At 51.2% G+C, this 12,778-nt stretch overlaps 2 protein-coding genes across 17 annotated transcripts in view; both read right to left on the bottom strand.

Annotated features, from left to right (window-relative positions):
• The window catches only part of CFAP53 (cilia and flagella associated protein 53), a 64,232-nt gene extending 63,052 nt beyond the window's left edge, over positions 1–1,180 (bottom strand). Inside the window, exon 1 of the mRNA XM_007465590.1 lies at positions 1,005–1,180. Within this exon, the coding sequence (XP_007465652.1) occupies positions 1,005–1,073 (69 nt within the window). The 5' untranslated portion in view covers positions 1,074–1,180. The remainder of the gene's footprint in view (positions 1–1,004) is intronic.
• A 752-nt stretch (positions 1,181–1,932) lies between these two features.
• Positions 1,933–12,778, bottom strand: part of MBD1 (methyl-CpG binding domain protein 1) — a 17,477-nt gene continuing 6,631 nt past the window's right edge. Inside the window, exons 3-18 of one of the 16 annotated variants that reach the window (XM_007465579.1) lie at positions 11,423–11,537; positions 11,161–11,327; positions 10,992–11,074; positions 10,780–10,820; positions 10,257–10,403; positions 10,035–10,163; positions 9,794–9,871; positions 9,544–9,663; positions 9,392–9,460; positions 8,625–8,792; positions 7,951–8,250; positions 7,720–7,857; positions 7,235–7,369; positions 7,091–7,152; positions 5,890–5,961; positions 4,102–4,185 (exon numbers count right to left, since the gene is read on the bottom strand). In XM_007465579.1, the coding sequence (XP_007465641.1) occupies positions 5,922–5,961; positions 7,091–7,152; positions 7,235–7,369; positions 7,720–7,857; positions 7,951–8,250; positions 8,625–8,792; positions 9,392–9,460; positions 9,544–9,663; positions 9,794–9,871; positions 10,035–10,163; positions 10,257–10,403; positions 10,780–10,820; positions 10,992–11,074; positions 11,161–11,327; positions 11,423–11,537 (1,792 nt within the window). In that variant the 3' untranslated portion in view covers positions 4,102–4,185; positions 5,890–5,921. Of the gene's footprint in view, positions 1,986–2,123; positions 2,400–3,206; positions 4,186–5,459; positions 5,962–7,088; positions 7,153–7,234; positions 7,370–7,719; positions 7,858–7,950; positions 8,251–8,624; positions 8,793–9,391; positions 9,461–9,543; positions 9,664–9,793; positions 9,872–10,034; positions 10,404–10,779; positions 10,821–10,991; positions 11,075–11,160; positions 11,328–11,422; positions 11,538–12,778 lie in introns of those variants that run through there. The other 15 variants (XM_007465577.1, XM_007465581.1, XM_007465575.1 and 12 more) reach the window with 15 other exon arrangements.

Here is a 12,778-nt window from a genome sequence, read left to right as displayed (position 1 = left end):
TCTAACATCCACACTTCTTAACACACTCTGACATCTGAGATACATCAGCTCTGACCTCTTCCTTTTCCTCTTTATTCTTCTATAAACTTAAAGTATTCAATAGGCCTGCTTCTCCGGTTTGGTGGTAATTTGGTGGAACAGAAATCCTTATTGGTTCCCAACACAAGTAATATCACCTGACCAATGGCCCAGCCCCTGAGCTCAGTGTTCGCATACAGAACCCAAAGTACATCAATTTCTGTCCCTCATAAAGTCTGTCTACAATGATCACCTTGAACCGTACAGACTGTAAAAGACTCCACTCTACTGATTTCCAAACCCAGATCCTACAGTCCCTGGACCTAAAAAAGAGGGAGCATTGAGAACTGCTATGCACTCTATGGAGCATAATAAAACTGCACCCTTCATTATCCCTGATATTTCTTCCACAATGTTCCAACACAGACAGTATAGCACATCGTTATCTACTGCGTTAACCTTTGATGGTTTTGTGCATGAGCAAGTTGTTTCTGGTTATGGTTGAGTCAGCAGAGAAAGGGCTCTATAACCACTCACAACCCCTCACAGCCCAATACTCCTTCAACAGACGATTTTCCTAGGCGTGTAGAACTAGCCCAAGACCGTACAGCTGCATCACTGCCACCAGCCCAGAGCCCAGATTTCCTGCCGCCTGACCCAGCACCGTTTCCTTGACACACACTCCGCATTGCAAGGGGACAACCTCTTTCAGCAGTCTTGGAAGACTGAAACCTCTCAAGAGCTAAAGTGGTGTTTCTCCAAATACAGAAAGTAAATATTATATGACGCGGGGTGCTGGGGGGTAGGGAGGGACGGAGTACGAGAGCTAGGCAAGAGACCTTATCCTTCCCTCTTTCAAAATTCAAGCTGCTGCATCAAGCACCTGCTTCCCTCGAGAGAGCTCCTGCTGGGGGCCAGGGTGGGCTGCGCTGAGTTGGGGGAGATGCAGAAAGCGGTAGGGTCCCGCACACACATCCCGTGCTTACCACGATCACCACTTTGGGAGTGGGGCCCTTAACCTCCCGCTGTACGATGCCAAATCGCTGGCTGTACATTTTCGAGTCCCCTCGGGTTGGGGGCGGCGCCCGCCGCGGTTCCCCAACCACAGCGACCTGAGGGACCAGATTCCGCAACGCAGAGGTCCGGTTGCCATGGTGCGCCTCGCGGGGATCGGGGCAGGTGAATGGGGCGGAAGTTGGTCCCGTCACCATGGTGCCCATAGACGCTAGCACTCACGACTTCCTCTGGGAGTGGAAAAGCTGAGTCTGCGCAGTCCTCCCCGCCCTCCGCCAGGCCTCCCGCCGACCTCACTCCCTTCTTCCAGGGTTCATCAAATAGCAGAAAAAGAGCCTCCTTAACCCGAAGTTTAGTCGAAGATCTAACTACATTCCAACTGACTTTTCTATTTATATCTTGTAATCGGTCTAAAAGCATGAGAAAGGTTAGTGGGCATTTTGTTGGTAGGCTAAAATTTTAGGCCATCTCTAAGTTAATCTTCATGACATAAATCATCACAAGACAACCTTATTCTCGTAGTTCTTTACAGGAATTTACAAGGTATTTTCACACATAAAACCTCTGAGCCTCACAAATATCTTACAAGATTGATGGAACAGCGGGTATTATCCTCATTTTACAGCTAAACATTTAAAGCTGAGAGAGCCTGTTTTGTCAGCCAACTCAACCAGTAATGACAAATTTGTTAATAAAATCAGGAAACCGGGGCTTAGACTTGAGGTAACCTAGGATGGGGGGCAATCAGATGGGCTGGTACGGCAGTGACACGACCTGGCTGGGCACAATAAAAACTAGGGCCAGGGGTAGGATGTGGATTAGAATTGCAGGTGATCGGGCTCTGAGATTCCGGATCCCAGGCAGGAAAACAACACAGGTCAGGAAACCTAGAAGGGGCGCTCAGCACAGGTGGAGACCACAGCTGTACTTCCGGTCAAGAGCAAGGTGGTAGTTAATACCTAAAAGCCGAATAACACTTTGGTACTCTTTCTATAGTGGGGGTGAACATAGAACCATCACTACAACACAAAAAAATCAGCACCTAGTCGGTCACTGACGTGTAATAATCAAAGTACAAATAGTACTGTGCATCCCATCTTAAGACCGCAATTTACGGTAAATTAGCATTGCTTAATCATTTGTAATGCGCCCACTTCGGATTTTGTAGGCAGTAATGTTTCTAGGTTTGGACTCCATTTCCTGAATTGCTGGTTCAGGCTTTCAGCCACAAAACAGTGTCTCTCTTCTCTTTCAAAATTTCTTTTAATAATTCTCTCATTTTGTCTTTTATGTCCTATAAAGCTTCTTCCTTCAACTGCAGTTCGGAAAAATACTCATTTTCATTTACTGCTAAGAGTTTACGTAGCCTGAAACAAACAAAAAAGAAAGAAATTAGATGGTTGTCTCCGTTCCCTGGACACGGTCCTGAGGGCCAGTTCCTTGATCTTCGATTCCCACGGGTGCCTGGCCCGCCGGCTGGTCTGGGTGGAAGCACCCTGACACCACACCCTTGGGCAAGAGAAGCGACGAAAACGCCCTCGGCCTAGGAGCGGGTTTTGGTAAAAGCCACTGAGATCCTTGGGCGCCCGTCGGTAACCTCCGAGGTCTACAGCCTGGAGTTTTCAGCAACAGACAGGGGAAGCGGACCCTTGGCAATACCCGGCTGCCCTGCACATCCCAGCGTTGGTCCTGAGCTCGTCCTGCTGCGCCCTCACCCTGGGCGTGTCCTGTAATTTAATTCCGCTTCGGTTTTACCTGTTGAGCCACTTTGTGAAGAGGGGATTCGGCTTCCCACCGTGCCGGCTCAGCTTGGGAACAGAAGCCTGGACCCAGCGGAGGCCACGCCCACGCCCCAGGGCCGCCCAGGCAGGCAGGTGAGGGTCAGCGTCTCCCGAGCCCTGGTGGGAGGACCGCGGTCCGGGCGCCGGAGCCCCCTGGCGGGCCTATTCAGTGGCTGGAGGGGCCGGGCCAGGCGCCAAGCCCGGTGAGACGAGGCTTCCAACCAAGTCTCAACCTCCTGGGAGGCCTAAGAGAAGTGATTCACCCAAGGTCCACGGACAGAACCTGACCTTGCTCTTGCCACCCACTATACCACTTTCTCAGAGGCAGTCAATCAACACTTAAGCACCATCAAGACTCTCCAAAACAAACACTAAGTGTATAAATCAGTAAACGGGACAATAAAAATCATTTAAAAATAATTTTAAAATAGAACAGCATAGAGATAGAAACTATTTATATTATTTCCAATGCCTATTGTGCCCCAACAAGGTTCACGCAAGGGCTGTCCTCCCAACAGTTTCCTGAATTCTGTGTTTTCACCATTAAATTCCACGATAAAGTTGGAAATCCATTCACCATTTGTAAATACATATTGATGTATTTAATAAAACTGCATGGACTATATCTTTTTCATTCCTGAATCCCAGTATTAAGTACAATGACTACCATGGGCCAGGTTCTCAATACTTGAATGACACAAAAATAGCCGAGACCAGCAAGTTTTTTCTGGGTGGGCTTGACAGAATTTCTGTACTTGCTGGGGTCACCATGAAATCCATGGTCTTCAGCTTTGCATTTTCAGCAACGCAGCTTTATCAAGTTATCCTTTATCCTCAGGTGAGTAGTGAGACCCTTGGGAGCTGATTCATGGCAGGGTGGCTTTGTAACATGTCACCTTGACTAGGCTACGTTTCCCAGTACTCCCTTCCCCGTACGCTTCCGGTTAGGATGGGCCACAAGAGACATTTTGCGTGATATCTGGAGGGCAGAAGTGAAGCAGCAGCACACTCGGAAGGTTGGTGCAGGGGCACCAGGCACTGTTGCAGTTCACACATGTCATTTATCTGCTGGCTCACCTCGTTGGTATGGGGCAGCAGTCAGGCCTGCAGCCAGGCCTGCAGCTGCTCCACCTTCCCCAGGATCTTCCTTCGGCTTCTCTAATTCCTGGCCCAGATGCATATTTAAGTCTGTGATGAAGGGCACCAGCTTCTTCTGCAGGAAACCCACATCATCGAAGTTGGAGGTGGTGAGAGGCTGACATGGGTTCCGGGCCATCCGCGTGGTTTGCAGCTCGTGCTCGTGGGCGCCAGTGTCTCCTCGGTCTCCCACTCTTTACATCCATCTTCCCTTCCCGATTGCCTGCCCTGCAGACTTCAAGCTCCAGCATTAGATGTAAAAACAACAGCCTTAGAGAGACTGTTCAATCAGCTCCCACAACTGCATAAGGTCAAATCCCTACAATAGATCTTTTAATATAATATACATATTTATATGTACATATACACATAAAATCTTTACATTAGTGGTGCTGCTTTTCTGACTGTATCCTCATACACACAATAACCAAACTCTTATCTCATGAATCAGAATGCTATTCAAATAAATCTCACTTAGGACATCACTGTCAAAATACCACTAGAATACTAGGGTTGAGTGGTTGGATCCTTGCGGGGGAGCAAAACAGTATCAATAAAATTATCCAGTCTTGCCTCTGGCTGAAGTAGGCAGGGTGAGGCAACGGAAGGAGCAGAGGAGGGTGACAGAGGGCTATATAATGAGTTAAACCAGAGAAAAGTTTAATCTACATCTGAATTATCTAAAGCTGCAGGGCTGGGACTAGAGTAAGGCAAGCGAAGCACACAGGCTACAAAATTTAAGGAGGGAGGCATGCACTCAGTCCTGGCACTGTAAAGCTAACTAAGTAATGAATCACAGGTCTAATCTTCTTGGCACTTTATGCAGAATTGGAAAGTGAGGGAGGGCTGAGCTAAGACTGGCCCTTAGACAGGACTTGAAGCAGGAACTCAGACTCCTAGCAGATAGGGGCTGAGCGGAAACCAAGCACAAAGGTCACCAAGGGACAGGGGATTTGAGTTGTGAGGAATGATGAGCCAGGCCAGGAGCTTTACTTCTGAAGACTGCTTTGGATGAGGACGGGGAGTGACGGTAACAAGCAGCGCCAATGGGAAATGATGCCCTTTTGGGTTTGAGGGATCCTATGCAGCACCTGAGGCCTGGGAAGAACCCAGTCTCAGGAGTCGCGGGTGCTCTGATAAGGTGGCACCATCCACAATGCCTTGGTACTCCCTAAACCACCCTAAGGGCAGCAGTGTTAAGGGATTTGTTATAAAGCTTAGAGTAATCCACCTTGTTTTCAAGGTCACTGGAAACTTGCGTTAATATAACATTATTACACACTATTGGATATAGGTTATAGTTAACAGTTTAGTGGCTTAACTTAGGACAAGGCTTTTACAACCTGGGTCTGATTCTAGGCTCTACCAATATTAGCTGTTCGACACTGGACAAGTTATGTAGTTTCTCTGCATCTCAGTTTTCCTGTCTGCAAAAATGGGCAAAACCAATGCCTTTCTAGAAAGATGTTTCTGAGGACTAAACTAGGTCTGTGGGAGGAACTCACCAAATAGCAGTTCCTTTCCTCATTTATTCACATTACATTCCCAACTGCTGTCTCCCTGAGGAAATGTTTAGAGTCACGGCCAGGTCTCATCCAAATGTATTTAAAATTATTTATGATGATGGCTTGTTTAGGCTGAAGGTGGCTTTAATTACATCCGCTCTCCCATCCCAACTCCCCCATCCTTAATATCCACACTTCTCAGGCTCTTGGGATTTGCACCGGTTGGAGCAGGTGCACCAACTTTCTACTCTTTTCCTTCCTTTTCTGCTTACTTCCTCTATAAGCTCAAAGTACTGAACAGGCCTGCTCCTCTGGTTTGGTGGTAGGTTTTCCCAGTTCCTACTGACTCCCACACAAGCCCTGGCAATCCATCTATGGTCCAGCCTCTGAGCAGATCAGTGTTGTCTCTCATAAAGTCGGTCTGTAAATATCACCTTGAGTCCTACAGTCTGCAGAAGCCTCCAGTCTACTGCTTTCTAGCTCCAGGTTTTTTAAGGTCCTTGGACCTAGAGAAGAGGGAGCAGGTCTGTATGTTGAATGAGGTTCCCTATGTGCAAAATGGAGCATCACAAACCATTCCCTACTCTTCCATTTCCCCTTAATTTTCCCTTCTCTCTTCTAAAATCTTCCATTACAGACAATGTAGCACATCAAGCACATCATTACCTTCTCCGGTAATATGTAATGACTTCATGCATAGGGGAAATAAGTCTCCCCAGTTGGATTATAAGCTCCCTGAAGCTTATAATCCTGTGTCTCCTGAAGGATAAGCCTTCCAGGGTCATTGATTCACCGCTGTATCTGCCACACTGCAGTGTACCCAGAAGGGCCGCAATCAGTACCTCAGTACTTGCCCAGGTGCAGGTGGAGAAGTCTCTGGCCTGCAGACACTAGTTTGCAGGAACAAAGGAATCCAGGAGTTTAGGCCAACAGGTTTATGTTGCCTGTGTCTGGGGCTCTGTTCAGGGCTGTCAGCAGTTCTGCAGGAGGCAGCATCCCCCTGTCCTCCCACCGTCCCAGTCCTTACAGGCACCTATCCTGCCTTCTACTGCCACGCCTGCGGGGACAGTCCTGTGCAGCAGTTAAAACAGTAAATGACCTCAACAGGCTCTGGAAAGGCTGAAGAAACACAGCCTAACCCCTTCCACAGAGGATACTCCAGTTGTATGTGGACCCAGATCACAAAGCCATCTTAGGACCCAGGTCTCCTGCCCACCCACCATTGCCCAGCCCACCCATTCATCTTTTGGAGACTCCACAGGCCTTCAAGACCCTGGATGATAATTCTCTGAATAAGAATTTATATATTAAGCCTGACCTCTGTGGATTTTCTTAGGGATATGGGGACAAGGCTTTCCTTTCCTTTTTCTTTCAAATCTCATCACAGGTCACCAAATCCTCTCCCCACATCACCTGCCGTAACCCTCCTCAAGAACAGCCCTGGCCTGGACCTCAGGAGAAATCTCTAAGGTCCCGTACAAACCCCATCACTGACTGTGACCAGAGCAGTGGTGTGGGGCCTTTACCTCCCACAACACCATGCCAAAACGCTGAGTGTACTTTCAAGACTCAGGGCCCACATCTGACCGGCACCCCACCCCATCCCATCCCCACCCCACCCTGTGGAGGGCACACCTTGGCAACCAGACTGCTGTGTCCCGGAGGCGGGTTCCACCCAGGCTGAAAATCTCCGTGATCTGGGGAAGAATTAACACCAGGGTCAACATGGCTGGTGGGGCTAAAGCAGGGTGAGGAGAGTGAGGTGCCCCCAGCACTGACCACGGGCGTGCCAGCCCCTCCTGCCTCTTCCTCTGGGGCCAAGTCAGCGGTGGGGTCATCCTTGTTCGCCTCCTCCTTGTCTTCCTCAGGGTCAGGTGGCTCTTGCTTCACAGGTGGCAGGCCTGGGTCTACTGCCTGGGGGAGGTGGAAAACGGGCAGTTGTCAGAAGGGTAGGGCTGGCCTGAGGAAAGTGTCTCTATCAGCCAACCTGTCACTGTGCTGACAATCCCACTTCTGTCACACATGAGCACAGAAAAACCATCTCTCTGCCTATAAACCTTTCCCATTCCTCACAGATTTCCATTCTTCTGTTAGCTGGGCAGCAAAGCAGGCAAAACTAGTTGCCTGGGGAGGGTGGGGCATCTGTCAGACAGGCGGGATGATTCTGTGAGAGGCTGTCATCAGCACACTATTACATTGCTCAAAGAACCACCATCATGGCTCACCATCACTCTGCTCACAGAACACCCATCACTGACCCCCACCTTGCTGGGGCAGCCAGGCAGCAATACAGGAGAAGTCAGGATGGCTGTGCCCGGTGTCCAGTCTTCCTGGGCATCCGCCTTCTCTTGCTTCACCTGGGGTAAGGCCACGACCCAACTCAGGCCAGGGCACTGGGCCTCCTGCGTGAAGGAGGATGGCAGCAGACTTGGTCCCAGCTTCCCCACACGAGGCTGGGTGGGGTTGGGAAGGGCAGGATAAGGTGGGACCCTCACCTGTAACAGAGCTGTTGTGGAGGCTGGAGCTGGGCCAGGCACCTGCACGGGACTGCTTGCACCCTCCCGTAAGAACACGAGGTCAGTGCCAGGCGGGGGCAGCACAAAGCCACTGCCTGCTTCCTGCTTCACTGGAGTCTGGGCACGGTCTGGCTGGGCCATGGGCGTGGCCAAGGGAGGCTTCGGGGTCTGACCCAGACGGGGCCTTCGAGCAGAGCCAGGCCTCTTTCGACGCGGGTAAGGTGTGGGTGGCCTGGTGCCATCCTCGGACCCTGCCCAGACACTTGGCAGCAGCCGCTTCTGTGAGGAGAGATGGGGTGTTATGGCCGCTGGGTACAATGGCCAACCACACTACCCTGCCCCGATCAATGTGCCTATGACTCCACTTCCCCCACCCCCATTAATCCCAGCACAGAGTCTCCTCAGGTATGAGCCCCTCGTCACCGAGCCTGCTAGTCTCCTGTTGGCAATGCCAGCGCCACCCAGATTCTTCATTTATCTCAGCACAACGTCTGCTAATTGGTGGCAGAACCCCTTGCCCCACCCACCGCTCCGGAGCTGCAGGACCCATCTGGCCGGTCCCCACCCACCTACCAGGCCGGCCCATCCCTCTCAGGCACCGGGGGTCCTGGCACTGTTCGTCCCACCCACCTGAACCATCTTGCTGCACCCACCATAGCAAACTGCAGGCACTGGCGCCAACGACACTTCTGGCGCTTCTGGTTGCTGCCCCCGAATTTGGGCTTATCACAGCAGAAGTCGCAGTGGCCACAGTCCATCCGCCGCAGGCAGGCCGCACAGGCCCCACACTTGCGGTTCTGCCGACGGTTCGTGTAAGGCTGCTGGGGAGCAGAGGGACAGGGGACGCTGTCACGAGGACAGTTACAATGCTGCTCCTGGTACTCCTCCACTAGCCCCACTGGAGGGAACTGGCTGGACACTGGTCTTAGCCTGACTCCCCACTAGTCACACCTCAGTGTCTGCTAGTCGAGCACCAGGCAGTATCACTGTACCGGATGGCCCTTGATACCACGAGGACTGTGGCTGCTCCAGCACGGTATCCATCATTCTATCTGCTAGTCCCCCACTAGCTACCAAGACAATGTCTTTGACCCCCATCTCCAGCAGGATTTTGCTGACACTCTTTTAGCTCCCATCACTGCACGTGCAACATCTGCTCATCCTGCATGAACTTCAGTCACCATGCCAGCTGTTCCTCTATTAGTCCCACTAGAGTGTTGGTTCATCCGACATTAGGTACTGTCAATGCACCTGTTGATCCCATATTAGCGCCTACCCCACTGTCTGCTCATCCCACACTAGCACCCATCACTGTGCCTTACTATTCCCTTATTAGGCCCATGGCAGCATCTGCTTCTTTGGGGTTAACCAAGTGCCCTGGGAGAGTCTAGGCTTGTCCAGGTAGGGTGAGGCCACTCACTAGCTCGTCCTCGTCTACACAGTAATAGATGAATTCAGCAGGTGGCGAGGGGGCCAGGGCTCTGGGGTGCTGCAGAGGCAAATGGGGTGGGGTCAGGGCAGGTAGTGGGTGAGGTTACGGTTGTGCCTTCCCCCTGCCCACCAGGGCCTCACCAGCTCTGGAGACTCTGGAGGCTGCGAGGGCGGAAGTGCAGGCAGTGGCTGGGTTCGGGGGGGGCGCCGCCGGGGAGCCACCTTGGAGTCGCAGCCTCCCCTGCGGCGGCCGTGTTTACCCTGAGAGAAAGCCAGAAGGACAGTTTAGGCTTGGTGGCACCAGGCAGACACGGGACCACCTACTTCCCCCAAGGTGTGCAGAAAGCATGCATGTGGGACAGGGAGGCAGAGGGCGGGTCAGAGCACTCACAGCAGGGGGAGCCACAGCTAAGGGAGGGCGTCGTTGACATCGCTGATGGTGGCGGCGGCGGAGGCGGTGTGCAAGGTGCTGGCAGACAGGGGCAGGCGGGGCCGAGGAGGTGAGCACGGGACGGGGGAGAAAAGAAGACATGAGGTGGGCAAGGCCAGGTTGGGAGGAAGCAGCGGCAGCTGTAACAGTACAATGAGCTCTGCCGCGGCCCACCAGCGCCGGCCCCTCCAGCCTGACTCACCCGCAGGCAACGCCGCTGGACGCACCTCCACTGGCGCCTGAGACCAGGGCGGGGAGGGCGAAGGCAGACTCGACAACGGCCACAGTCCTCTCGGGTCTGACAGCCCCGGCACACTCCACACCCTCGGCTCTGTGGGGGGCCGGAGGTGTGACGCGTGGGGCCAGGGTTATGAGGGTCAGGAGTGCAGGTGAGCCTCGGGCCCACCCCACCTGCCCGACTCACCCTTTCCACAATCCGGAGGCACCGTCTTCGCTCACACTTGCAGAACAGCCCCGAGGCCACATCATGGGGCAACTGCAGAAGGCAGGTGGAGCAGGCCCCACAGTCTTCTGTTACCTGGCAGGCCGCACACTCCCCGCAGCCCACACGCTGCCAGGAATGGGCGGGGCAAGGTCACAGGTCCAGGCAGAGTGGCTCCAGGAGCACTGCCCCTCGTGTGTCTACTGACCCCACACTGGCCCCCATCATCATGTCTGCTCGTCCCCCATTTGTCTCATCACTCACTGTCTGATGACTACTGATTAGCCACCATCATTGAAGCCAAAACGATGTCTACTGTTCCCCTGTGAACCTCGTCACTGTGTCTACTGATTAACTCCCATTACTGTCGGCTGACTGTAGCTAGCTCCCTACAAAATGACTCTGATACCCTGTGGATCCATCACTGTTCCTTCGGACTCTCACCAGCCCCTATCACATCCTGCTCCCACCGCACACTTGTGAGGAGGAAGCAGGTCGTGCTTACCTTAAACATCCTCTGCTCCCGGTTGAAAGCAATTCTCTGTGCTGCAGGGAGGGAGAGAGTAGAAGAGAAATGTAAAGGGAGCATCAGATACCTGACCTCATGACTGCCTCCATCCTGACATCTACCATTCAATCTCCAGCCAGACACCTGTGTCCTAGCCTGACGCCAAGCCTGCTCCGGCTCTATCTCCCAGTGCCCCAGGGGCCACTCACCTCGGCAGTCCTTGCACAGAGTCTTGAGCCGCTGCCGTCGGGTTCCATCCCCTGAAAAGCTGATTCCACAGTTCTCACAGCACCTGGGACAGGAAACATGGGCGTGGGGCCGAGTGCACCCCCCAACCACAGCCCTCATGGACCTGGCTCACTTGAGGCCGACACTCACCCAGGCGCAGGAAGTGAGGCTGGGACTGTGTCAGCATCAGCCTTGGTCTCATCCCTTGGGGCCTCCTTCCTGACTTCGCTCTTTGAAGGTCCAACCTGACGTTTCTGAGCCTTGGCTGGCTTCGAAGGCTTCTTCCGCTTCCTGCTGGGGATGGCCAAGGAATGGGCCTGGAGATAAGAGCAAGGGCAGGAAGACGTAAGTCAGCGGGTGGGTGTTAGGTGGCTCAGCCACTCCTGCCTGGGTATCCCACACTGTACAGTACCTTGGGGGCTGGATAGCACAGGATGCCTTGTTTGAAGTCAAAGAGGGTGAGATCGCACGCAGGGCCCAGGTATCGGGTCAGCTCAACTTTGCTTCGGATCCTGTCTCCTGTGGGGCTGCGGGTGGGCCAGGACGGGTTGGTACCTAGGCGGAACCACTGCCACTCCACCCACACAACCCTCCCACTGGGCTGGTGAATAGGCCTGCAGAGCTGGTGGGATACAGGAGGCAGCCTGGGATCAGCCTATGAGCCCCGACCAAGTAACTACCCCAAATAACCCTGAACAGCAGGAAGATAAAAGGTGTATAAATACCAGCAAGTATACAAACAGTAATAAGTAATATAAATGTAAACAGATATGCATGTATTTATAATGTGTGCTACTAGTGGTATTCTATGTAAGTGAAAATAAACACAAATAGGAACACAAACACATTAAATAATTAAATTTACATTAAGTAATGTAACTGTGTTAGCATTACATACTAAATACATAAACAAAGAAAACTTATATAAGACACAAACAAATGTTTTAAATATAGCTGGCCCTTGAACAACACATGTTTAAACTGCGCAGGTCCACTTGTAGATTTTTTTCAGTAAATATACTGGAAAAATTTTTGGAGATTTGTGACTATTTAAAAAAACTCAATGAACCACGTAGCCTAGAAATATTGAAAAATTATGAAAAAGTTAGGTGTGTCATGGATGCATAAAATATATGTAGTACTAGTCTATTTTATCTTTTACCACCGTAAAATATACATAAATCTATTATAAAATCTATTATAAAAGTTTAAACATCAAAACTTATTTATCACACACTTAAAAGACTGTATGTGGTACCATTCGCAGTCAAGAGAAATGTAAACAAACATAAAGATGCAGTATTATACCATAACTGCATAAAATTAACTGTAGTACATATTGTACTACTATAATCATCTAACAGCCACCTCCTGTTGCTACTGCAGTGAGCTCAAGTGTTGCGAGTATCTGCTTAAAATGCCATGGAAGGCTAATCATCTCTGAGTGAGCAGGCTGTTTCTCCAGTAAACTGCACATCACAGTAGAAAGTGACCCCTTGCGGTGGTTCTCATGTCATTTTCATCGCGTTTAGCGCAATACCGTAAACCCTGAATAACATCATGGGACCCATAACAAAGTGTAAATAGTGATGCTGGAAGTGCTCCCAAGAAGCAGAAAAAAGTCATGACATTACAAGAAAAAGCAGAATTGCTTGACATGTACCATTGACTGAGATCTGCAGGTGGCTGCCCTCCAGTTCAAAATTAATGAATCCAGTTGTAAGGACTATTGTAAAAAAAAAAAAAAAAAAAAAAAAAAAAAAATTGG

The sequence above is a fragment of the Lipotes vexillifer genome, unplaced genomic scaffold (genome assembly GCF_000442215.2).
Source record: "Lipotes vexillifer unplaced genomic scaffold, Lipotes_vexillifer_v1.1 scaffold36, whole genome shotgun sequence".
NCBI lineage: Eukaryota > Metazoa > Chordata > Mammalia > Artiodactyla > Lipotidae > Lipotes > Lipotes vexillifer.
The sequence above is the reverse complement of the archived record's forward strand: the minus strand, read 5'-3'. Positions and strand labels throughout refer to the sequence as shown.